The sequence below is a fragment of the Gavia stellata genome, chromosome 32 (assembly GCF_030936135.1).
Source record: "Gavia stellata isolate bGavSte3 chromosome 32, bGavSte3.hap2, whole genome shotgun sequence".
Classification (NCBI taxonomy): Eukaryota; Metazoa; Chordata; class Aves; order Gaviiformes; family Gaviidae; genus Gavia; species Gavia stellata.
In genome coordinates this window covers 3,075,141-3,102,240 of record NC_082625.1, presented here as the reverse complement: position 1 = coordinate 3,102,240, position 27,100 = coordinate 3,075,141, and the positions used below count along the sequence as shown (strand labels likewise).

The following is a 27,100-nucleotide window of genomic DNA, read 5'->3' as shown; positions in this document are numbered from 1 at the left end:
CCTACCAGAGGACATGCTCTGTGCTGGGGGACATGCCTCAAACCAACCTGGGCACATGCGCTGACACACACACGGTCTACAGAAAAAGCAAGGGTCACCGGCTGCAGCGAAGGGAGACACCGGTGCTCACTGCCTCCTTGTCACTCTAGGAGGTGGCAGCTCTGTGTTTAGATAATTAGCTGTGCTGGAAATGAGGATGATAAAGAAAGATAAAGCGGGTGTTGCTGCTGCTCTTTTTCCCGCAGGGTGTGCAATTGTTTAATAATTTAGAGGAGAAGGAGGGTGTGAGCATGTAGAGATGCACTACGTATTGAATGCAGAAAGCCACAATAAGGATGCTGTTGAAACGAGGAGGAGGAATTTTTTGCTCTTCTCTGGAGATATGTGGCCCAGCATACAGATAGTGGCTGGTCTCTAAGCAGTCAACTATCCTCACTTCAAGGTGGAAGAACCAAGAACACAGAGATGAATCAGCTCGAATGACACTCGTTTTAAGCAGAATCAGGATCAAAATCCAGCACTCCTGAAACTTATTCCTGTTCTTTTACAAACACTTACAGCTGCCCCCTCCCCAACAGGTATCCCGGCATTATGCACCTTGTGAAATTACATCAAAAAGCTCTTTCAATCAATATGTATGTACCTCTGTCTTAGTTAACTGCTATTTCACAGTCAAAGACAATTTTAATATGTGCCAGGAGTCTCAGTAACATGCTCTGTCTGTTGATTCCATTTATTTTGATCTTTTGATCTTTTGAAAGTTTTACTATGAAAATAGTAACAGCCTAACAATGTTATTAAAAATTTGCAGGCTTATAGACAATAAATAGACACTTAGATATGTGTGTTGGACCCTGTAATAGTGCAGGTAATACACTGCCTTCCCTACACTGATGTATCCCTATGTACCCTCCTTATAAAGGCATCTGAGTTAAAATCGTTCTGACATTATTCAGAAGCTACAGAACTAATCCGCTTTCAACATGGCCTGATTTTCAGGTCACTACAGGAAAAGCAAAACAAGTCAAGTTCGAAGAAAGTCTGCCAAGAATTTTTCAAGTGGCAAGGTAACATTTCCGAGGGGCCAGCTTCTCTTCAAGATGTGCTCCTGTGGGACTCGATGCTTTCTGCTGAGCATCTAGAACTGATGTTTGTTTACCTTTTCCTGATCTAAAGCCAACAATTACAAAAAACAACAAAACAGCAGGGATCTTGCTCGAACTTTATCCATGCCCACACCAGATGTCCTCTTGGAGAAAGAAATATGTGAGGAAAATTTCAGGCCAGAATTGTTAGAGAAATATGAACACTTCATAAAAAAAAAAGAATCAACAGGGAATCACTAGAAAGAAGTTCTGAAAGTCTGTCCATAGCAGCCTGAATCATACTCGGCAAGTAAGCACCACAGACCTTACATGTCTAATAGCCGGTTTTCCTCAATTTTCCAGAATGCAGTAATCCTCAGGAAAAGACAGCATCAGCCAGCATGCAGCAAGCGATATACCAGGGCACAGTAAATTTTGTTCCATTACATGTAACTGGACCAAGTACTGTTTTTTATGGGATCATGCTGCATTTACTAACAACTCACAAAAGGTAATGTCCACAGAACTCTCTCTCTCAGCTTCAACAGAGCAAAGAACTAAGCCTGTGTGGCCTCCGCTTGAAACCCAGCCTGTGCCTCCCAGCAGCACAGGCAACGCAGGCAGAAATCTGCAGCCAGGCCTCCCTGTACTCTCAGCCCACTCAGCTGCCCACAGCACAGGACAATCCTTTGCAGCATGAGAATCTCTGCCTCAGGCTACTAAAGAAGTGGAGGGGAAGTGTAGCCTGTATGCAGGAAGCAATAATAATAAAAAATATGTGTATCTTTCCTGGGAGCGTGGAGCTTAGAGAAACTATACCACCTGGGAGCTGGGGTGCCTGTGCCAACTAGCTTCCTTTCTGCCTCAGTTAGAATGAAAAATTACAGCAGCTGGAGTCAACAATAACTGGAAAATGCTTCCCAAAACCACTTTCTCTCCTTTTCTTTGGGCTCTGCAGGAATCAGCTTTGCAGGCACTACGTCTAGCCAGCTGTGGAAAGAACAGCAAGTCTCCACAGCCCTATCGAAACTCAGATCCCTCGAGAAACAGAGCAGGAAGGACAAACAAGCCAGCAGAGCTGGTGTTAAAGAGACTTTGTGTAAGTTGAACGGTGTCCATCACAAGCTCCACTTCTCAGAAGCTCCCAAAGGTTTCCTCTCCTGCAGCTTCCTGTTCTTAAGTGAATGCATGTGGATTTCTATCAGGGTCCGATCCAGGAGTAGTCATGTGCATAGGCAAAAAGGGGTTTACTCTCAATCCCTTCAGCAGCTGCATCTAGTACGGAAGAACGTATTTTTTTTTCCTCTTCTGTTCATGAGACTGTTTGCACAATCTTGAGGAAATCCCAGAACTGTTCATGCATGTGTACAGCATGAAGGTACACACATGTATGTCTAACTGATTACGACAGCACAGCTAATAGCCTGCAGAATTACTACAAAGCCCATCCTGCAGAGTTTGTAACAGCTGGGGGCCAGGTTTCCATACGCCACAGTATGCCAAGGTAACAGCTTCTGCAAATGACAGCTCACATCCATCTCCAAGCTCTGGAGCAGCCCCCATCTTTATGCTAAGCATTAGTTCTGAAAGTGAGAGAAGAGAGAGGGAAAGGAGGAGGAGGCCTTGCAAGGAAAGACAGAGAAAAGACAAACAGGAGAGTGGGTGAATGCAGAGCGGGGAGGAAAAAGAGAGGAACAGAGTATGCTAACTTTGTCATTGTGGAGATTAGTGGATTTGTGCTTGGTCTTTTTAACTTCCCCAGCACTTAAAAATGCGGATAAAGAGGAGACAATCTTTGCTATGCGAAAGCTAAGGAAAGATTAAAGATGGAATAACTCCAACTGAGCAGGGAAGGGCATGGTATGCGATAAAAATTGCTTCCTTGATGCTCTTCAACAACATCTTGGCCCCGGCCTGCAGCTAAGTACTGCTCCCCCAAATTTCATGAACTGGGTACCCTAGCTGCTCTTGCACAGTCAGTTAAAGCTATCGAACAAGGTCCTGTTAGGCAAACAGAATAGTAGTGCTTGTGAAAGCAGCACAACACAGGAGCAAAGCAGACAGCAATAATGTTCTGGTGGGATCAGCAAAGTGCGTAATTAGTCAGGCAGTGGGGAGACGTAGCTCCTGCTCTATCATCTGTCTCTCTAGCTGACATGCGTACGATGCTGATACCGGAAGGGAAGAGCTGCAAAAAGACATGTACAAAGAACCTCGGTCCCTAAGGACAGTCACAGAGCTCAGCTCGTCATTTCCCGTACACTGCGGCTTTCTTTTGGTGGAGTGCCTTAAAAATACTGTGAGAATCCAGGGGATTTGCCAGGGCAGCAGCTGGAGGACAACCTTCTCTCTTGCCACTGCTCATAGCTAAATTCAAGGGGTAGAAACTTTGAATAAGATTGCAGGGGCACTTCTCCCAAACTGTCACAGCTCCCAAGGAATATATGGGAATAAGTGTGAAGAATAAGGCTCCCAGCCCGCTGGGATAACCACAGCTAGACACACTCTCGTCATAAAGCGCTGTTCCAATCTTCTGACAGATACATCCCACCATGTACTGCTAACAGAAGGTTAAATGCCATGCCAGGGAAAGGAGCTACACAAAGATTTAAGTGCACCTACACAAATCTGTCAGGCATGACTGGACCACGGGCCCGCACGCTCAAACACAGCCAGCATCTTGACAACACAGAGCCTGCCAGGTGGGCAGCAGAAGGGATATTCCCCACTACAAGGGGAGGTCAAGGGCTTTGCCATGTGCCCTTTATGTCTGGTCTTTATTTACTGCTGTACGCTGAGGATTTGCACACAAATTTCATTCTGCACTATTAAGGATGTGCTCACTGTCTGTTCAAACAAAAGGATTTAAGATGCTCTTCGAGAGAACACTGAAATTGCTGAAGAAAAAACAACTGGCATACAGGCAGAGCTACCACTTGGCCTTACGAGGACCACACGCTGCCTGGAGTACCTGAAACTGTTGTCAGCCATGCTCACTGCAGAAATAATGGCTCCTCCTGCAAGTACCCCTATTCAAAAGCCCATGGCTTTCCCGTAGCACCTCCTGCTGATGGCTTCACCATTAGCCAATGCTCCCAAGCTAAACTCCCTTCAGGAGCTCTCAGGTAGTTATCCACCACACTCAGGATCACTTGCATTGCCCTGTGGTTTGAACAGGGAACACCATGCACCTTTTCCCCTAAAATGGGTCAGTTTTAGCAAGAAGCCTAGCTTAGTGTTTTGCGCAGTGATTTTACAGATCTCCAGGGTAATAACAGTAAACATCCAGAGGCATCCACAGCAAAAGCATATTGCTCCCTCCCCCACATCAAGTTCAGGGAGCATATTTCAAACAGATGACATGAAGGAGGCATCCATGTAAACATCCTCTATAGCGGGGACAAGTGAAAAAAAAAACAGAACAAAGTGGAGAGAACTGTTTTCTTGGAGAGTGCATGGAGCAAAGGACCTCTGGAAAGAGGGAAGATAGCCAGAAGAAGGGCAAAATAGGTGTCTTGCACAAGGGAAGAGGCTGGCATTGCTACCTACAGCGTGAAAACCCATGCAGATGCATAAGCATCTTAGCCTCAGCTCATTAAGTGACTCCTCAATGAAGGCGGTTTTCCTGGGCATCTGGATGAATGGTGCCGCATTTCTGAGGAGAATGATGGGGAGTTTCTGGTCCTGCTCATAAACCTGGGGAAGGAATTTTTATTGGAGAGGAGGGAAGATCACAGAGTCATAGGATAATTCAGGTTGGAAGGAACCTCAGCATAGCATCCAGTCAAACCTCCTAAAGTGGTCCAGTTTTAGCTGTGTTTCTTACATACCAATTTTATGACTCTCTGGGATAATAACAGCAAACAGATGTGACAGGCCAGAACAAACCAAAAAAAGAGGACTTCGTGCCTTAGCCACACGTTTTGTGATAGCCTTCCCACTCATCTGAAGGAGGCAGAAGCTGAAGGGTCCCTTCTCCCCCGTGACACTGACACATGGCAGGCAGACATGCTCTTTACCTCGGAGGACGGTGAGCTTGGCATGGACGGTGACCTCCCCATGAGGGTTTTGAGCAACACACTCATAAATGTTCTCATCCCGGGGAGTCCGGAGGGGCTGGATCCTCAAAACAGCACCTGCGCTTTCATCAAATTCAATTGTCTGGGGGATAAAGGGAAAGACAGACACACACATAGTAAGCATCCTTGGATTGCAAGTAGAAGGTTCATTCCTGCTTCTAAAGGAGACACCAGCATATCTACAAGCACACACACTCACAAACGCACTTCAGCAGCTGCCCCACAATCCCCTACACATAACCGACATGGTCAACTTGTCTCTCCACTGACCTCAAGGTGACAGAGAACTGTCCCATGCCAAACCCCGTCCCTGACCACTGACCCACCGGAACTGCTATGTACATCTCAAATGCTCTGGAAGAATGAGCCGTGGTGACGGTGTGTGTGGGGTGGGTGTTCAGAGTACAACTGTGATGAAGCAGGAGGAAACAGACCAAGTGAAAACAAAATAAAAATGAACCCCCGCCTTGTTGCTCCATCTGCATGGGCAGCTGATACCACAAAGCTCCTCTCAGCGCACAGCTGCCTGGCAGGGCTGAGTCCCACAGCAAATTCCACAGGATGACCTCCTAGTCCTTGTTCCTCCACTCTCATTTCTATCTAAACAATGCCAATTGCTTGGGTCTGGTTGCCAGCAACTGTAGTGTTTACTCCAGGCTGTCCCAGGGTTAAAATAATGAGCCATGGATGGCTATGAAAGGTGCATTTACAGAGCTGAGAAGTAGTTGGGGTTGGGTTTTCTTAGGGAAGGAAGAAGGCAGCTTTATATTATATCCCAGGAGGGGAAAAAACCCCAACAAAACAAAAGAAAAAACTCCAATAATATAAGTGAGCCAAGTTCTCTCTGGCTTTGGAACAAACCCAGCTGTTGACATGGCCAAGAGCTTGCATTTCACTCCTTCTGCTGTTAAAACTCCTCCCCTTCCAAACCTCCCTTTATTATCGGGTCTGAGAATGGCCAAAGAAGAGCACTAAATGCTTTGTGTCAGTCTCTCTCTTTTTATACATATACAGACACAGATTTCAAGGGCATCTCTTACCTCAAACCTCTGAGAGTTGACTTTCTTCCCTTTCTTATTCCAGGTGACCCGTGGCTTTGGGTCTCCAGTTGCTTGGCATACGAAGGAGGCCACCCCTCCCGACACACCAATTTGGTCCACAGGTTTTTTAATGAACACAGGGGGACCTTTAAGAAAAAAAGAAATATCATCACTGGCACAAGGAAAGACAAACTCTAATAAACACTGTTTGTAATTAATAGTAACATTATCACTGCTATTCTCTAATCATCCCAGATGAAATTAAACCTCTTGGCCTTTTAGGAACAGGCTTTACCTCTGTTTTACACACGAAGAAGCTACAGCACAAAATGATTAAGGGCCTGATCCTACAAATATATTTCAATGCACTGATGTTGCAAAGCCTCTTTTACTTCTGAAAAGTGGACTTTTAAACTGTTTTGCACAGGGGAAATTGCCCTTGCGAAGCCCATCTAATGATCATCACCAAAAGCTGGTAGAGCTGAAAACAACACCTAGAAACACTGAATTGCACTCCCCAGATCCTAGCAGATGACCAAAACCCACCAAGGAATAGGGGAGATTTACAGGAACATACCCAGTGCAGGGGTAAAAGGTGGAAGAAGAACCATGAAATAAACGGAGCAGGAACTTGGCACATAGAGAACTTGAGGATGGTGTAAACAGGGTGATGCCAGCAGCTTTAGGATGTGCAACCTCCTTGGCTTGTAGTACCTCTGTTTTCATCTGCAAATCTTTCCTCTGGCCCCCACTGGTACCTTTACCCAGCAACGGGTATGCCATCCTTTGGAACAGGCAAGTTGATAGGATACATCCCAACAAATGGAAGTTGTGATCATTTTCAAAACAGTCCAGTTGTCAAGACCAAGAGCACAACAGCCAAGTCTGCAGTCTGCTCTTGCAGCTCCCCCTTCCCCTCTTCTCATCACAAGACATCTGAGAAAAACAAGGAATTCACGCTGCTGAAGGAAGAAGCCAAAAGCTCCTCAAACTCCTCTCGTAACCAGATGCTCAAAGGTGCAGTGATGCCTGAACAAACACACTCAGAGCCTGGGGCTGCATTTTAGCCAGCCTGGACCCAAAGGAACAACACTTGAGCTCGCAGCACCTCTCCCTCACCCCCTGCCACTGATTTCCATCCATGTCTGACTGTCTCCAAGAGCACCTCTGCAAGGAGGGGAGAGGATGCTGGGGTGGGCTTTCTGGCCAAGGAAGGTGTCAAGGGCCTTCTCATGAGAGGAAGACGAGGGCTGTGTTCGTGCAGAGCCCATATTGCCTCTACCCTCAGGGAATCCTCCTTCCGTGCTCTAACCTATTTTCCCTGCACAGTTTCCTCTCATCTAGTTAGTTTAAAATTTATTGAAATATTTAAATCACAAGGCCACAGCTGTGTTCAAATAAAATCACTCAGATCATAAAGTTGCCGTCTGTTATTCTTGAGGAAAGCAGACCACATGACTCCGAAATGTGTGTATTTATATGTAGATACTCAGAGTCTATAAAATAAGATGTAAACAGCCTACAACAGAGCTTAAGAAGAGGGCAAATGGTAGCTAGAGAGAAGTCTCCAGGGTCTTTTAGGGGTCGAAAGACAAAAGGAAGCATTCTCCCTTTCCCTGCCCGATGTGGCCAGCAGTATATAAATAAAAGCCACTGAGCAAGCTCATGTGATGCAATCAAGCATTTGTTTCCATGCTGGAGGTAAATACAATTTGCTGGAGCTGTTTACGTCCCACCGAATGCTGTGTATACAAAGCATCGGATTTATAAATATCCAAATCTATATTTAGAGGTCAGAGTCTTCTTCGCAATGTTACAGCTAAAGGTTATCAAGCAAGTCCCACTGGAGGTACTGGCACTGGGGAATCTGTCTTCCATCTGAGAAAGGCAAAATCAAAACTTTGCTTCAGGCTAAAATATAAATGTTCGCTCTGCCCGCAACCTGACTTCCTTCCTCTCTTCTCCTCAGTTCAATATCTGAAGAGCTTGCAGAAGTCAATTCTGAAGGTACAGCCAAAAACATCCAGGGCTTTTAAGAACACTTTATTGATGCAAGTTCATTTCCTAAAATAAAAGCCCCTAATGATCCTTAATGTCACATATATATTTAAATGGTTGCAAGCAGTATGATGAGAGCACAGCTGAGGAGAAAAATAAGGTTCTATTTCTGTCCTGAAGAAAGGTATGGTGCTCCAAACAATAGTGAACTTGGAATCATTGCTCAGCACACCTTTTTGGGGATCTCTGTTGACTCAGCGTGCGGTAAGGGGGAAGCTGAGTTGCTCTGCGAACACTGCTTTCCTGAGCTCACTGCAATGCTGAACTGCCTACGATAAACTCACTCTTAGACAGCAAGAGACAAAAGAAAAGAAACCAAAGAAAAATCCCTATCAAACAATCTATTAGATTTTGCTACTCACTTGGAAAATCGGTGCAAATCAAAGCTACATTGTTGATTTTAAAATTGCCCAAGCCTCTGAGCTCCAGACTTTGATTCTTCTCCCCACCTCTGCCAAATCACCCATTGCGCTCTCCACCTATGCACCCCTAGTCACTGCAGCACTTGTCACTCCAGCCCACGCCAATCGCACAGCAAGCCTCTCCCCTCCGGGAAAGAGAAAGCCAGCGCTATCACAGGCAAGGTGGTGATGATACAAAGCTGAAACAAATTCCTACGTGCTGCGTAGGACTGCCACAGCTCTGCCGTGCCAGGTCCAGCTTGCAGTGAAACATGCAGATAGAATTCAGTCTTCAGCTCTGCAAAGCACTTTGAAAGCTTCCAAAAGCAGGAACAAGGTGCCATGTGAAAGTGAAACACTACCAGCCCACTCAGAGGGGCTTATGTGTTTCCCCTCATTTGCCAAGACTGCAGGACCTCAGTTTAAAATAAACAAAAATCAGAGAAAGGCATTTTCCAGATGACATACTTGTAATCCAGAAGATTTTATATCACTTCACCAATCTTCCCTCATGGAGAGCTAAGAACAAGTCAGTCTTGGAAAGACCGAGTTTTGAGTTCCACCAAGGTCCAGTGGTCACAAGAGGTCTTTCTTTTTCCCCTTTCTCTGCTTGCGAAGTAGCAGAACCTGGTTTTTTGGCAGTATCAAAACAGGAATGGAAAAACCTGGAGCTTAAAAGAATTTTCCTACTAGGAGAGGCTTCCTGCGGGGTCTGGGTCTCTGGAGAGAAGGTTGAGAAGACCGGATGGCTGCTGCGTACCCGTGATTCTTCTCCACAGCTTAATGGAAAGCCATCAAGTCAAACTGAACCTTTCACTCCTGCCCACCACCTACGCACTTCCCAAAAGCAACAGCCAGGCCAAGCGACACGCTGGATAGTTGCCACAGACTGTAAGGAAGAGACACGTATTCGCCATCCATCCTGTGCTCCGTAATTGCATCCGCAAAGACGATCAGCACGCACGCTGTCTGCCTTCTCACCTCACCTCTGCCACCCCTTCCAGACAGCTCTGCTCCTGCCCTGCGTCCCCGACTGCTGTCAAGGGCAGCTGATGGGACCACGCGCTCACCCTCCCGGCCACCCCTATGCAGACAACCTCCAGTTGGCTTCGCTTTCCGAAGCACAGGCCTAGAGCAACATGGGTGGTGCCGGCATCCGTTCAGAAGGGACATGACGCACGTTCGCTGCTGGGATTTTGCGAATTCTAACGCAGACGTCAAGAAGAAGCTGCGAGGTGATAAGGGTGGGGTCTCCTACTCATCCTCGAGACACAGACACGAGAGGAGCATGGTATGACATGCCCACGTACGAGGGCTGCACACCAAGGCAGCTTTCCTCACAGAAGAGGAAAACGCTGCTGCCTCACCACACCTCTCCTTCCTTCCTCCTTTCATGTGACACCAAAGCAGAAAAAGTTCTTCAAATGCAGTAATGTAAAAAAAAAAACCCCCAACATCTCCCTGCTAATGATACGCCGATGACAAAACAGTCTGAGAAGCTCTACAGCAAGAAAGCTTGAAAGATGTAGGAGTGGGGAAAAGGACGGGACATCTCACCCTTTAAACCCAAATGTCCCTCAGGAACTGCTGCCATGGTGAATAGCGGGTGATGGATGAGGAGCGAGGGAGACAGGCCGGCCACCATATGCCTGTCTGAAACATCAAAAGCCAAAGACAGAGAAAGGGATGGAGAACCCAGAGGTGGTTTGAGGGGCGGGAGAGAGGCAGGAGCACAAATGGGTTTAACGTATCTGAGCTGACAGCTGAAGGGGAGCGGTGTGGGGGGGGCGGGGAAAGGAAAAGCAGTCATGAACTTGCACCACGGATACTTCTCCCTCGCCTCCCGTAAGCCTGGTCTCCAGACTGAGCCGGCTGCCCCTCCCGCCAGCACTGCAGGTGGGTTTATGGAGGGACAAGGAGGTCAGGGATGCATTTAGCCTCACAGACCCCACCACAGGGCAGGAGCAGCTTTCTTCACACTACCCCAGTATGCTCCAGCCACAAAATGGGAGAGACAGCCTGAAAAGCTGAGGGGAAAACTGGCACCGGCTCAGCTAAGGCAGTCGAATGAAGTCCTGGCGGTGCAGAGGGCTGTGTAAAACCAGTACGGCAGCCGCCAGCCCACTTCCCAGCTCTGCGGGTGGTTTCGGGGAAGGCTGACCAGGGTTAGCCCGAACGGGGGGACGGAGAGAGGCAGGTCATGGCGGGGAAACACTGACTCCCCTGGGCCTTTCTGAGACAAAACTGATTCTCAAAGCAATTCATGCCAGCCTGCCAGATCGATACCCCAACATCCTCCCAGCCACCCTCAGCCAAAACGCTCTGGTGCTGGCTCAGGAATAGGGGACAATTTGGGAAACGTATGGAATGGGCCAACAAGAGCAGACTGAAGACAGCCCCTTGCCCCTGCAGCCTGGGCTGCGTGAGCACGTGCGTACAGCCAGAACCTGCCCGACAACGTGAAGCTCTTGAGGTAAAACCCTCAGTCCTGAGAGGCACAGGACCAGCCGGCAGCACGCAGCCCTCCACCTCTCCGCCATGGGGGAAGAGAGGACCCAACACACTTTGCTGCCAAAACGGCTGGGAGACCCAACTGTGACCTAAACCGCTCCTCCTTCCCTGCCAGCTTTGGGGCAGGTCTCAGGCAGACAGCTGCTCCCACAGGGAGAGGGACAACATGTCCGCCACGTCCCCTTCCACCCACTCCCCACAAGGGAGGCCTGGAGGCGCCACCGCCACGGTAACATGCCTGTCTTGCCCCACAGGCACCAAGGAAAAGGCCAGAGGATAGACTCTGACCACATTACTGTATTGTTTGCCTCAGCCTTGGGAAGGAACGGGCAGTGCGTGCGCAAGCTGTCCCTCCGCGCCGCAGGCTCTCCCTGAGGGGGCTGCAGAGAGGCGCCGCCACACCTCTGCTTCCCCCGACCCGCCCCAGCTCCCTCCCCTCATCTCCAGCCCCACAGCAGGGACCCGGTGCTGCTTTTAGATGGCAAAATACACCTCTGCGCTTAACACCCCCACTTCTGCAGCCCCCTCCCGACACCCCCAGGACAGCCCCTCAACAATGGACCACAAATAAAGACAAACCACTTATTCTTTCATCTGGCCCCAGCACAGAGAGCAGCGTGAGCCCGGCTGAAAGGGCTCCTCGCCCACAGCAGCAGCAATCCATGGAAACAAAAGAAAGCCAGCTACAAAATGCATATTTTAAAAGGTTTTGCTTCCATTTTTGGCGTCGCTGGTCCCCGCTGTCAGCGCTCTGGTGGAGGCCCACGCGCCGTTCCCGCTGACCCACGGCGCCGGCACGCGAAGTGCCGGGTTTCAGCTCCTCCTTCATCGGTGAATAAACACTCATCATCCCCTCTGGGGAACGGAGGGGGCTCTCAGCTGTACCCCAGACCTGCCGCAGAAACTAAAGCAAAAGCAAGAGCACAGAAGGCAGGCCATTTTCTTGCCATTTGGCCGGCTTATCATAGCGTTCCCAAACGCGTACGGCAGCCGTCCTTTTGCCCACCGTTCCCAGTTGACCTTCAACAAATGGCCCCATGGTGCTGAGCCCAACATTATCCTGCGGAGCTGCCCACTGTCAGAGCGTGCCCACACTACAGGAGAGATTCAGGACACGTTAGCCAATGACAACCTTTATCCTAGCTCAAAAATACTGAACAGATCAAAATTCATACCTTTTTGTGCGTATGTATACACACACATATATGCACCTCATACACACACATATATGCACCTCTACCTTTCAAGAACAAAGGTAAAAGATGAGACCATCAAACCCTTCATGGTCAACGTTATTTCGCTGTTAGCGTTACCACACCCCAATCTGCTCTTCCAGGCTCCAGATGATTCCCATACTCGGGATTCAGATCTCTGGCTCTGACGCACATTTGGCTGACCTTGGGCACTCACCCTTCCCCGCACCTCAGTCTGCCACATGTAGCGCGGAGGTGACAATCCTCATTTCTCACACCTGCCTGCCTGCCTGCCTTGGTCTAGACATTACAAGCAATTTGGAGCAAAGGATGGTCTCAGAACAGATCTGTTCAGCACTCAACACCCTAGGTGGTATTGCGCACAACTACAGCCTCTAAATACTGTAATACAAGCAAAAGAAAATAACGACAAAAATATCACTAGAGACAGAACTCAGAGACCTTCTTCCACGTGTACTTCTTGGTGGGAGAAGAAGATAAAAACCAAAAGCCAGAAAAAGCTTTGCAATCTCCCAACAGCCAGGTCATGTTAGCTTGAACGGGGACATCTCCTCTTCATTATTTCTCACCCCTCACTAACTTCAAGAGCAACCAGGAAGGAATCTGATGGCGTTCTCTCTGGCATGCAAAGGGTTAAACCCCCCACCTTCTCCTCCTCTTCCTCCTCCCCCTTCCCTTTGGTTTTTGGGCTGAAACTTTCTGCTGATCTAGTGAAACTCCATCTCCCTTTTCCACAACTGCTGACAGGCTCACAATTGGAGAAGGAGCATAAGGTACTCCCCCAACTACAGCCCTAGGTGGTAGTGCTTTCATCTCCCCTCCTAAAAACCTCTCCAGGAATGCGAGATCCGGGTCCGGCCATGCACTGAGTGTCTGTTTGCCGGTTTAGGAAACAGTGTTTTACACACGTGTGCTGCTGCGGTCTGCTCGCATGCAGCAGCTGCATGCCCTGCGTCTGAGGGATCGGGATGGGAGCGCTGAGCAGCTGGGGACAGCCTGGGAGGCACGGCCAGAGGAGCAGAGGAACAGCTTTGTCACACCAATGAATGGGGGAGCTAAAGAGGGGAGCAGAGGGTAGAAAGGATGGGAAAATCAGTGGGGATAAGGAGAGAAGAGATCAACAGGAAAAATGCAAGAGAACTGGAGCAAGATGGAGAGGAGGGAGGTGTTCAGAGCCAGAGCAAGGAAGTGAAGATTAGATAGAGGAGACAAACCACGGAGCAGATGAAAACAGGAGAGAGCAGCCAAATTTGAGACAGATGGAGAGTGGGGAGCAAGAATGCGATGTTTGGAATGGGTACGTATTTCAAAGCAGCGGCATTAGGGAGCGGGGGAGCTTGCAAGAGGGGTAGAGGCAAGAAAGACGGCTCCATAATTTACATTTTTCTTCATGAGAGGAGTGAGAGCTGCAAACTGGGAGCAGGACTGATGCTGGCTGTGGGGAGGGTCTCTATGGAGACACTCAACAAGATTGAAAACACCCCTTAGAGAGGTCCTGCAGAGACTCGGGTCCCCTTGAAACCCAGGGTTTTACTGACAGATTTTGCACTTTTTTTCCAAGGGCTGTTTCTCAGTGCCTCACAAATAAAATTAAAATGAGGGTTTTCTGACAGAACAAACAAACAGGGAGTGAATTATATTCCATTTCCCTGTCAATAACTTCTCCCCAACCCAGTCGTCTTATCATCATAAAAAGTCCATTAAGCAGTAATTGGGGAGGCAGCAGAACGCAGGGCTCGTCCATGAAACAGAAGCACGCTCACTCCCCAACTGGCCTTTTCTGGGAAGGCAGACAGGATAATTATAGGCTTCAGACTGAGACTTCCTCTTACTGTCAGCAGCTCTTGGCTCCCTTCAGGGAGATGGGACTGGCAAGGTTGGGGAAAGGAGGGTAAAAAAAGATCGAGGACATTTATTTAGAAGTGAAATACTTCCACCTTGCTATTCCCCTGCTGCTGATCCACCAAAGCCCTTACCTGACTCAGAAAAGCTGGGCTATACATAGGTGAATGCAGGCTTTTCCCCTGTTGGACACGGGGCAATGTCACTTGAAAGATTACCCCCTCTCCTTTCTTGCGAGGTCCCAGAGAAGGAAGGACGGCAGTGAAGGATGCGACCCAGCACAGGATTTAACACAAGCAGAAAATGGGTGAGCAAGATCAAGAACTCGTTTCATACACCTTTATTACACTGGCTGTCCAACAGCCCCAACACTTGCTCCTTTCTGACGCCTGCCTGTGCTGCCAGCTCCCACCTTTCTCCTCCGCCAGGATGAGGCAGCAGACCCTTCATAGCCAGCACCATGCCAAGCCATTCTTGCCATGAGGCTTGTAATGTTGGGGATCTAGCACATCCATACAGCCTTCAGGCTCCTATTTGCAATGCACTCAGATACAGACCCTTTGGAAGAGGAGGTACGAGCCTGCAGCAGTGGAGGCAGGATGAGACTGAGGCTACCAAAGATCTATTCCTAGTTCTGACACTCCAAGGTGAGAAAAACCACGTTATCCTGCCTGCTGGAGGGGAAGCATAATCCCTCCTTCTGGTCTATTTAAACTGCTAGTTTTCAGGGATGGGACCGTGCCTTATCGCATGGGAACAGCAGCTAGTATGAAGTCATCCAGTTTCAGCAGGGCTTCTCCAGGCAACCATCGTACATCCGTATGTATGGAAAGAATCTATCCTTCCCCATAGCGCAAAGGGTATCTGCCACTGCCACAGATCAGTCCCAGCCCTAGTGACTGGCACCCTCATACAGCCAAGGAAAACATTCTTCCAGCTGTGATTTATGCAAAAGTATAGGGCACATTGTAACAATACGGATATACAGGATGCATACTGCTCTACAGGACAGGACAGAGAGCTGTCTCTGTTCTACAGGGAGTGGGATGGTGTTCTGGACCTTCTTCTTCCCTCCCTCCCTAGCACAGGAAAACTGGTATCTGATACCTCATACCACATAGCCTGCACAGACTAGAGACTACCCTTCCTGCGAGAGCTGTGGCGTGGCGGAAGCCTGCAGCACCATGTGGGATTCAGTTTAATGAATGAGAAATAGGGGATTAACACTGGGGGTGAAGGCATCTGTAGTTTGGCAGTAAAGGACAGCAAACGCGGCAGGCAGCTGGTGCCCAGCATCAGAATGGGACTCTGCACATAAGGCAAGAAAGGATGAAAAGAGGCAGCATTTAGCAGCATGTGGAATATGTGCATGAGGGAATGTGATCTAGAAGATACAAGACTGAGTCTGCTTTTCAGTGCATTCTGTGGCCCCACTCCACAAATATCCTCTTCCCGTACCTCAGTTTCCCCACCTCCCTTCTCTTACCAATTCAGATGGAGTGTGCTTCAGGTCTACTAACCGCTTCTCTCTGCTTACTGCCTGCACCCAGCACAGGGCGGTTCCACCCTCCCTCCCTGGTACAAATCAAACTGAAGGGCAAGGGCACAAGTAGGTGGTAATGCAGATGGACCTCTGGCCAGGATTCTCGTTTACCTTCAGGCACTACAACACAATGCCAGGAAGAAAGTCGCTCCTGGTGACCAGCAAGAGCTGAAGCAGACAAGCAATGCTGTCATGTAAGATGGCAGCCCTGGGATCAGCTGCTGCAGGGCCAGCAAGCGTAGGAGCACATGCAGCCTCAGGACCCTGGGGGTACACAAGTGCTTTCAATCAACTGTAACAACATCTCATTCCATATTTGTCCACAAGTCCTATAACAAGGCATAATAACCCAGAGCAGAGCAAGAGCAAAAAACCCAAGGAGCTATCCTGGCAATTTAATGAGGGCCCCTCGTCCATCAATGTCATGACAGCAATCCCAGATTGTTTGCAATCAGAAGCTTAAGGCAGGGAGCTCTCCCTCCCCTTGCCATGTTGCTAGGATAGCTTCTACTCCAGCCGTGTCATCGATATTGGCATCTCGGAGAAGCTCGATTCACCCCCTACCCAGAAAAGACACAGCTAGAAAGGACTCGGCTCTTTACTCAACTGCCACTGCTCTGTTTGAGTCACTGAAGATTCAGAGTCTATGGGGGATACCAGAACATGAAAACCCACCTCCTATGGGACAAGCCCGAAAGAAGAAAAAGCTTATCGAGCAAGGATCCCAACTCCCAGGGGGCCATGCCATCTTAACACAGCTCAGCAGAGGTCCTCAGCCACTGAAAAGTGACAGCAGACTCAGAAGCAATGGGGAAAACAAACTGCTACGAGCTTCTGCATCTCATGGTCTTTCAGAGAAAGCGCAGTGCTAGAAGCCCCAAGGATGCGATCAGGGAGATCAGTTCTGATCCTTGGTTCAGTGATATGACAAAGACCTTTGCAAAACGTAAACACGTAGCTAGGTCCCCTGCCTTGCATCGCCAGCTCAGAAGGGGCTGCAGCACTACAGTAGTTGAATGATCCCAATCAAGATTTGCTAGCTAATACAGGCACGTAGGGATCATTTGGGGCTGAAAGGCACATCAGCTAAATAAAGTATCATCTGATAAAACTCTGTTCTTTTACTCGTGTAAATAATAGCTACATTAGTTCCACTTACTAGCTGTTGTCTGCTTCTTTCTTTCAGCCAACAGAGGAAGTCTCCCGGTCTACAGGAAAAGGGCAAGGTACAATTCCTAGAGCACAGAATTTCAGGTATTTTTAAAAGCTTGTTGCATCATTTCTGTATGACCTCTGGTAAGAGACTTCAGCCCACATTTTCCATTGAAGAAAAGGAGATTCTGGGTATACAAGCTTGAAACACCCTACCCTGGATCTCAGCAGTATATTGTGAGCTTGTACTGCTCATCATTATTGGGACTGGGATGTCAAGGGAGCTCAGGATGGGAGATCTTGAGAACAAGAAACCAAATTCTAATAAAGCCATGACTAATGGATGAACACAACCTTTAGCAATCATGAACTTCGACTCCTACCACACGAGTCATTACAATTTCTGTCTCTGAACCACAATACTCATCATTCAGATTTGTAGTGGGCACATCAACACAAAAGAAGAAAAAAAGGGAGAATCCAACAACAGTGCTGAAAACTGACAGCAGTGGGAACCTAATAAATTCAGCTTTGGGATAACTAGAGATTCAGTGAGCCAGAAAAACAGTGCAACATGAGCGTGAGAGAAATGGAAACATGGAAAAGCCGCAGCAAGGACCCCTTAAATTCTTCTATCAAAGGCAGTAATTGGGGAGGGTGAGCTTTTCTTTTAGTAGGACAGGTTTCTGTTTGTGTTTGACACCTGCCAAGAGATGCAAGGGATGGCTTCTTATCAGAAGGCTGTGATGCAGCCCCTCCAGGCACCAGGGCAGAAGATGCCTTCCCCTTTCAGGTGAAGGCAGTCCCTCAAGTGGCAGCTACTGGAATTAACCACAATTAGCAGATTTTATAAGGAAAGGAGAGTATCATAGCAGTCACAAAGAAAAAAATCCCACAGAAAGCCCTCAAAACCAAACAGATCCTACCCACGCAGATAGACAAAGAAAAACGAGAGCTGAAGGATCTTCCTGGCTCACTGGGTGATCACAAGAGAGCCAGTCTCAAGGTGATCATTAATAGCCGAACTGAAAAAACCCTACCCTGTCTTTTTAGAAATTCATTCAAACAAATCAAAGTCCAGGCTAAAGATTTGTAAGTGTTGGCACTCTTAACTCATACTAATTTATGAATAAATCCACGAATTCTAACGGAGGTGACGGAGGAAGAGGACATAGCCAAATTAATTTGACTTTATTAATTAAAAAACCACCAAGTTTCATCACCCCACCACTCTTCAGAGGTTGTGTGAGAGTGGGGGGGAGTTATGCTCATTAATTATGCAGAAAACGCAAAACTATCATCCTCTGAATGAGTTTAAAATAAGGAGAAACCCTTTCAGAATGGGGAGAAATTACTCCCCAAGGCAGCTGAAATTTCTCTTGCAACTTCAAAGGACAATAAATTATTCAAATCGCTTGCGCCACTCCACACGCTCTCTCCCTCTCTTCCCTTCTCAATTTTATGCTCCTGAGTCAATTAAAGGTTTGGAGGACTCGGAGAAACTTTGTGGAATGCTAAACCACTTGCAGCTCCTTCTATTTATTTTTCTCTTTTTTAAAGCTTTGCTTTTCCTCTTGGCCTCAAAAGGAAACAGAAATTATTCTGTGCATTACAGATGAAACTAGCGGCACTGGTTTTAACCAACCTCGTATGAAACAGCAATGTTTCACATCTGCAACAAGCAAGATGGGACATGCTAAAAATTCTCTACGCAACGATACTGTGAGAACAGGTCAATCCATACTCCTTCATGTCAACTGTTCAAATCATTCATTGCAATATCCCCTTTCAAAGTCTTAGCAGTAAACGTCCAAAATATATTTATAATGCTCTCTCCTGGCAACCTTCAGGTCTAGGTTAGCTATGATCTCTTCCATAGTCACGCTGTTATCTGCTGTGCCCTTGGACGGAATAGGCAGCTCCTCTGCCAAACCGTAACATGACTATTTGGCGTTTGCAGGATGAGAACCCCAAATCAAGACTGAGACTAATTACACCGGACAACAACACGGCAAGAGAAGTCCTTGCTCAAAAAAGCAAATCTAGACAAGCAAAAGGAGGGAAGGAGGGTTCAGAAGGTGCAGGCACAGAGTGAGGACGCTCCTGACCCCTGATCCAGTATCCGGCCCGCAGCCGGTATGATGCTTAACTCCACCACATGCAGCAGATGGCATAAAACGTGACTGTTTTCATGAACTTTAACAATCCCAAAAATTTAAAGGCAGCTGCAGTGCAGAGAACATCACAGCTTTCTAAGGTGGGAACTGGGACCAATTATGTTGCAAGAGAACATCCTTGACTGGAGGGGAAGAGTGGCACAGAGTAAATAAAACTGTTCTTTGGAGATTGTGTCTCACAGGCCAGCTTGAGCCCAGATTCCATCCCACGCACACTAAAGAACGACATTCCTCTGGTTGGGCGTCCTTGAAAAACACTCTGCTTTGCCTTCTAAGAATAATATTGGGCTTGCCAGGCCACAAAAAGGGTGGGAATACCCTTGCAGATTCCCTTTAGTGACCCAGGAGATTCATATCTAGTTGGTCTTGGAAAGTCACAACCACACAGACCTCGGCAGACAGATGAAAAGCTGATGTGACCCAGGGTCTCGGTGAGATACCAAAAAGATCCTGTCCTTCCCGGCAGCACGTGCAAGAACTGTCTGGGTGAAAAGGACACCCAAAGGGGAAAGTCACAAAGAAGTGAGTATTGGCTTCCTGGTGAAGCCTGACTCAGAATAAAAGCTCTGGTTTTGGCATCCAGGTATGGTGAAGACATACATTTTCTCTATCACTAATACTATGTAGATGACATTTTCACACAAGCTGCTTATTTACACAGCGAACAGATGCTCTTTTCCCCTAACTTAGCCATCTAACGAAGCTGAGCAGCAAGAACCTCTGGTTGGGAAAAGACCCTTTACCAGCAGACACCCATGACTGGATCCCAAACACCCGTGGCTGCTGCTGTCCCCAGGTGCTCCTCAGCAGAGATTAATCTAATAAGCATTTGCAGTGTGGGGCACAGCTGAGACCTGGGAGATGACAGCCTCCCCTGCCCCCAAGGAAGCTCTTTCAAAAGATGATTTATTTCCTCTCCTGGTCCTACAGAAGACACAAACTTTCCAATTTGAGTTATCTGAAGAAAAAGAAAAGACAAAAAAAAAAAGAAAAAAAAAAGAGATACGTTACTCGATCCAGGCAGGCAAGGTTTAATTTAATCAGGCACTTAAACAAGGTGACACAGAAGCTTAATTCGGTGTCCTTGAGTGGGACAACAACTAGTCCAGAACCCTCAGCAACCACAGGCTGGATTCGCAGCTGGCAGACAGAGAAGGCGACAAAGGAAAGGGCGATTCAGGAACAAGGACAACAAGGTATCTCCTTGCCTACAAAGGCAACTGGTGCACGGGGAACACAAGCAGCAAGTGGATCCGGGGGAGGGAAGCAGGGCTCTCTGCCTTCTGGGAGGACACACTTCAGATGCTGCCTCCTCTTGCACACCGCTAGACTCTACTCACTGAAGGAACAATGTGCAACACCAAGCAGAAACTCCACCGCCTACCAACCGATCACACAACCTCCTGTATGTCCCCACCTTAACTTCTGCTACCCCTCCAGCCCGCACCCACCAAGGGGAAAAAGGCTTTCTGCAGCATTCCCCCAGCTCCTCGTCCCCCAGCAGGTACACTGTCATGTACCCGAATTGCTTGCGGGGCAATTCAGCCTCACCGCATTTCGACATCTTCCTTCGCTCGGGACAGCGCTGTTGCGTTGTCACGAATCAGTCTTAAACACTTATAAATGGAGCAGCTTTCTCTCACAGTGGAGATTCACTTCCCACTGATGTTGTTTTAACATGTCTATCAAGTCCTAAGATGGAGCTTCCTTGATTTTTACTACCATCTTATCTGACAACTGCTGTCTTGGCCTACAACAGATCAAAGCTAGGACCTCCAGAGCTAAGAGCTGTGAGCTCTGCTGCAGAGGCTAATCCTCTATGGATAAGAGGATGGGAGGGACCAGTCAGAGGAGAGGAGTCAGGCACACCTGTAAGTCGCTGTGATCTGGATCTCAGTGAGACGAGCCGTGCTGCCAGCCACCAGCTCCTACCTCCCGCGGCACGGAGCACGCACGTTCCACGCACCTTTTTTCATCGCACCAGCTCCCGAAATGCACTGCCACTTTGTCAGCCTGGACATGGACCTACACCAGCTCCTCTTCCAACCCACCGCACATGTTTCCCATCCTCTCGGCAAGCCCCGCATGCGTGGTGCGACCCTTGCTGCCATCTGCTGCCAGCCTCCACGGATGCATGGCAGCTCGTGGAGCGCAAGAGCCCCCCACACACATGCGCCCGGCATGAATTACTGTGTTCTGCAAATGAACGATGGAGCAAGGGCAATTAAAAGGGAAGAAAGCCAGGGTAATGCATCATAAAAGGGGCTTTATTCTTTTATTTTGTCAATTGCAATTTAGATTTAATTATTTATGGTAATACTTCAAAGTGTGCTAGTAAGCGCTCTATAACGTGATTTACAAAAGAAAGGAAACCTAAGTAATAAGTAATGTTCGCTACTGCATCTGCTATTAAATCTTTGCTGGGGTGGAGAGAGCCACACACCAGCCTTCTGTGTATGCAAAGTACCAATTAGCAAAGCACTATTGTAAAACGCAAAGGTTTAATCAATGGGAAAAATCCACTTGAAAACAGCGAGCGTGCTGATTTCAGTTATAAAAATTACCACGTTTCTATACAGTAAGTGGCTTTTTATCTGCAACTGAGGAGCACTTAAAGCGGGCACGTTGTTCCTTCGGGTAGCACAGGAGGGCAGGAGTACCTGACCACTGCCCTAAGCCCCGCTCAAATGCAGCTGCACTCTGCACAGCGCAGGCAGGAAAACATCCTGCCCAGCTACAGCCAGCGAGACGAGGCTGATTTTACGTATGCACAAAATTAGATGTTTTAAGGTGCTCGCTGCAGAGATTTTATGACTCGGGCTGGGGGCATGACCGGGAAACAGCAAGGCTTGGTTCTGTGCCCAGGTACGTCAGCTATTTGGGAAACTATTCCCCTCCCCGGACCCATATCCAGACCTCATCTGCCTGTCTGTGCTGTCTGGATTTCTATCAGCTCTAAGGGGCACGAGACACACCTCTTTGGCTGTGCGGCACATCAGGGCGCAGCTCTTGGGGAAGGCCTCCCCTAACTCACTGCAGTAATGCCAATTAATGTTACTCATACAAGCAGCTAAATTCTTAACAAAATTTAAAGAGAGGCCATCAAAAAATAATCATGGAGTTAGCAATTTGCAGTTCTATGGCTGCCCTTGACGATACAGAAGAAACAAAGAAAAGTGTCCGTAAGCAACCAAAGAAAAAGGGAAGAAACAGGTCTGCTTTATACCTTTCAATTATTATCCTCTTCAGCTTCACAAGGAAGAACAGCAGGCAGAAAGCAGTGTGGTGCTTTGGTTTTTTAATTTAAATAGCAGTCTCCTTTAAATAGAATGTTCCTGCCATAGATTTAAATCACTGACTGAGATCAATTAGCCTAGGAAACAAGGGAAGTATTTTAATGGTCCTTTGATTGCAGAGGCCACAGCTCCTCCAGCGCTGCGCTGGAAGAGGAGGCAAGTTCAAGCTTTCAGCCCCACGCGTTGCTGCAAGGGGAGCCATTCCCCTGCGAAGTTGGGAAGATGGTGCCCTCCAAGAGCCGGCGTCCCGGGGCTTTCCTACCTGAGTCCCGGGGGTTTCCCACCTGCGATGTGGGCTTCCCACCGCAGCAGGGGCACCACCCCAGCGCTGCCTGGCATCGCTCGCCCTGGGGGCTGCAAGGCCTTGGCAGCCCCTCGGGTGAATTAGGGCAGGAAATCGGGTCAGCATCATGGCAAGCGCCAGCCAAATGGATGCCAGCCAAAGGATTACGCGAGAGGCAGTGTGACAGAGCCCAGGGCCATCTGATGGGAGAGGACATTGTCAGAACAGAGTGACAGCTCCTGACACAGTCTCTGCAGTTGTGACAGACAAAGCTGTTTGCTGTTTGCATGCCTCAGTGGGGAGCATCGCAGACTGGCTCGGATGCTACTGACTGGCCTGGCACAGGCCAGGCCTCTCCAGGCAGAATTCAGCAGCCCCTCCAAAATCAGGAGCTATCAACTCATCATCACCAGGCAGACAGCAACAGCCGCAGAGCAATTTAAACAAGCGGCACGTAATGGGGAGCATCCCCAAGGACAAACAGGTCAGGGAGATGCTGGCATGCTCTCCAGCTTAGGAGAAGAGACAACACCTAGCCCAACTTCATCTGCACATAAAGCGGGTGAGCGCAGCCCCACCTTGGACACCGCGTCCTGCAACCTGCAAAGTTCCCTTACATACATCTGTGAGCAGCAAGAGGAAAAAAAGCACAAAACCTCACAGTTCAGGATCCAAGGACACTGCAGAGCTACAGGAGAGAGAAACTTGGCTGCTAGCAGCAAGGTGTCTGCTGAGCAGTGACAGATTTCAGCAGGGCTTGGGCCATGCAACTGGTGCCTTCTGTGTCTGATCAGCATCAGCCCTTCCTGGGGGCACATCTCCACCAAAAGTGCTTCATAGCAGTCAGCATGTGGGATCTCCCAGCTCTGCTGAAATCTCTGAGCAAATCTCACCCCACAGAAGACAGGGACAGACAGGATGCTCGTTTCTTCCCAGGAAAACCAAAACCACAGAAAAACTGGAGTCACATAGCCATGATTTTGAGAAGCCCCGATTCTGCAGAGTGCCCACTCCCAGCAGTGAGCGCACAGGGCTTGGTGTACACTTAAAAAAAGGACCCCAGTTTTCACAGGCACTCGGACATCACAATAGATGAATCAGGGCTTTGCTCATACGGAGAGGCACTTGCACACACATGAACTCTCCATCTGCACCCGCAAAGCTGCATTGCCTGCTTTGAAAACAAGAGGACAAAGCGATTTGGCCAGGAGTGTTACAGCAAACCAGTGGCAGGAATGGGACTTTGGAGCCCTCACACTGGATTTTCCACTATAAGCATCCCCTCCTCTCCTGACTCTACAGCACAAAGAGCCAGGAATGGAGATTTCTGCTTGCAGTCTCCTGCTTTTGCAGGAGCCAATGCAGGTAGCAGCCTACCTACCACCAGTGCCCACTTTCACAAGCCAACAAGGCCGCCCTGAGCCCAGGTGGAACACAGCAGCTAGCTTTAACCATCTACCCTGGGTGCTCATAAAGAACCTACAAGAGCATCGGCTGCAACATCCAAGCAGGACCCTGGATAAATACTTGGGCAAAAGGCTCATGCCAGGTTCCTTGCTGCCGAACACCGCACTGTTCCTGCTACTCAAGACAGGCAGCTCAAGCTGAAGCTTGGGTATGTCTTTATGAACACCAGCGGCACCACCTGAGGTACAGACTGACCCACAGCCACACACCAAAAAGTGGCCCTATAGTGAACCTCCCAGAGCCCAGCTCACTTCCCAGGCTTATTAAATGAAAAAGAACAAAAGGAAACATTATCTTTCTGCACATGAATGTTTCTCCCTGCAAAGAGGGCCTAAGCACGAATGTAACAAAACTCAGGAGTGAAGCAAGGGCAAACATATCCCCACTTGCCTACTGCAGAGAAGAGAGAAAGGACTGTTCAAGAAAAATCTCCCAGCAACAAAAGGTCGAGGATCCATTCAATCCCCAGTGACTGCGTCATCTTAATAAACCCTGATAACGAAGCGATTACATTAAAAGCTGTCAAGGGCTACGCTGACCAGAGCAGCCCTCTCACCAGCTTCAAGCAGCTTTGCTGGGGAGGAAAAAAAAGTCATAATTCAATCAGCTTGGAAGAGTCTATTCCCCACTGATCCCGAGCGATCAGCCTTCATGTCGAAGGAACATTACACTCAAGTCGCTGAAGATTTTAACTTTTTTTTTTTTCCCTTCCCCTTTTCATTTTTTAAAGCAAGAATTGAAAGGAAGCAAAGATAAAAATTGTGTTAAACTGGAACTGGTTCACTCAGGGGAAGAAGAAACATAATACTCTTTCTTCGGATGCTGTTTTGAATCCAGCCCCAGTGAGTAACATGACAACGGTCACTAGTGTCTGACAGATGCCTGAAAGGCAAGAGCAGGAGAGGACAATATGGGCGAGCTGGGTGGAGACGGGGCCAGAAGAAAGGGGAGGAAGGCTCCGGCAAGAGCTGTCAGGCAGTTCCCTCCCCTTCTCTCCAGCTCTTTGGCAGTCTAAGGGGCAACCTGGGATTCAAAGCAGGCTGCAAGGACCTAGCTGCCCTATAATGTCCCTCTAAGGTGGGACTGGGACCAACAGGAAGGCACTGGTGGAAAGCTAAAGATGCTGGAAAATTAAGACACGTGATCAGGTACTGAGCACTTCATTCATGCTAAAAAGGTGGGGATACGTTTGCTGGCTCTAAGCACTAAAGCCTGCTCCTGCTGTCCTTCTCCAGGGGAGGTGAAGCACGGGGGGAAAAAAGGGGCAGGGGGACAGCAGAGTCACTTACTTTCAGCTACGCAGCCTATCAGCAGCACAGAGAGGAGGTTCACGAGGGAGACCAGCGAAGACATCCCAGGGCTGGGAAGGATCCTCATCCTCTGCAACGGCCTTCGGCCCCAGCCGGGAAGGCTCCGGGTCAGCAGGACTCACAGCGTCTCCCCAGTGTTGTCAGCACCTGCGGATGCACAAATGCAAAGGGGAGAGCGCTTAGAGAGAGGAAGGAGGGCAGCCGACATCGCAGAGGGAGGGAGCAGCTGAACAGAGCCCCAAGAGGCAGCGGGGTCCCGAGAAAGCGATTGCTGCACGCAGTCCCTGCAGGAAGGCCAGGCAGCCCTTCGCCTTGATGCCACCAAGGACTCGGCCAGCTCCATCGCCAAGCAGACTGGTGGGGGCACGACACTAGCCTGCTCCAGTCTCGGCAGGTAATGGTGAATTTCCATGCATGCACTCACACAAAGGGAGGGAACGGCGCAAGAAAGAGAAGCGTGATCAGGAGGCACCAACAGCGCAGAGCCCGTGTTTAAAGTTTAACACCCGTCGGCTTCTCTCCCCTCCCCAACACGGGAGAAAGGCAGCGCTGGCCGAGCAGCACACGAGCAATGAGGTGTGAAGGGATCTGACCCGACAGGGCCTAGGGACCCTCTTAAAGGGCGATTTTTCCACAAAAGCGCAGGGCAGGGGAAGAAAAACTGGAACCTCACACATGAAAAACCCAGGAAGGAAGAAAAAAAATCCCCCACAAGAGGGAAGATGAAGCAGGAGATGTGTCCCCTTTTGTTTGCTGAGGATATGGGCAGTTTGGGGAGAGATTTCTCTCCTGCCCAGGCAGGCTCTGTGCAGCACAGCACTCACCCCAACACAGCAAGCCTGAACCTCTGCCCCGGCAACACCGTGGATGTCCCAGAGCCCCTTTTGGACGGCAAATGCATGCTAGCGAGCCTCCCAGGCTTCTTACCAGGGCTGGGATTACAGCAGCTATTCTGCATGACTAAGAGTCCCTGCCCCACTCGGTGCCTCAGTTTCCCCACCTGCAACACATGGAGGAACTGCGTTACTGAGCTAACACAAAACTGGAAGAGAAAAAGCCTGAAGCAGGAGGTACCACAGGTGATCCTGACGGACCAAAAGGCACAGCAAGCAAACACAACCTCCAAAGGACGCGGGAGAGATTTTCTCCTGACTGCTTCTGCCCTGGATGTGGCAGAACGTGGCTGCAGGACAGCACTGGCATATTAGCACGGCTGCGACAGGGGAAAGCAAGCTCAGCACCAGCCTGCTCCCCTTACCCTGCCGGCGCATTTCCATGGAGACAACTCCTGGCTCCAAACGGAGCTGCCTGCTTACAGCTTTATCCTGATCCCTTTGCAAAGCTGGAATGGCATTAAGGGAGCTGTATTCTTAGCAACTACCCCAGTCCTGTGTGTCAATGCTAGTAAACGCTTCCTTCAGTCAGAGAGGAGAGCTTTGCCCCAGAAGGGCTGAAAATAGAGGAAAGAGACAGTGAAAACTGCAGCCACAACCTCCTCGTAAGGTCAGCGGCTAAGAGGTTCCTCCATCAGACAGGCTCTGATCACCAGAATAATGGGCCAGAGTTGTGTGAAGGATGCACTCAGAGCTCTACAGATTCCTTCCTGCTATCAGTTACCCCAATTAAAAATCAAAAACGGGGT

General features: G+C 48.8%; 1 protein-coding gene across 8 annotated transcripts in view; it reads right to left on the bottom strand.

The window, feature by feature from the left end:
* The window catches only part of PTPRS (protein tyrosine phosphatase receptor type S), a 99,765-nt gene extending 74,198 nt beyond the window's left edge, over positions 1-25,567 (bottom strand). For all 8 annotated transcript variants that reach the window (XM_059831676.1, XM_059831674.1, XM_059831677.1 and 5 more), the window contains exons 1-3: positions 25,438-25,567; positions 6,205-6,350; positions 5,105-5,246 (exon numbers count right to left, since the gene is read on the bottom strand). In XM_059831676.1, coding sequence (XP_059687659.1) covers positions 5,105-5,246; positions 6,205-6,350; positions 25,438-25,525 — 376 coding nt within the window. In that variant the 5' untranslated portion in view covers positions 25,526-25,567. The remainder of the gene's footprint in view (positions 1-5,104; positions 5,247-6,204; positions 6,351-25,437) is intronic.
* Positions 25,568-27,100: the final 1,533 nt, after the last annotated feature.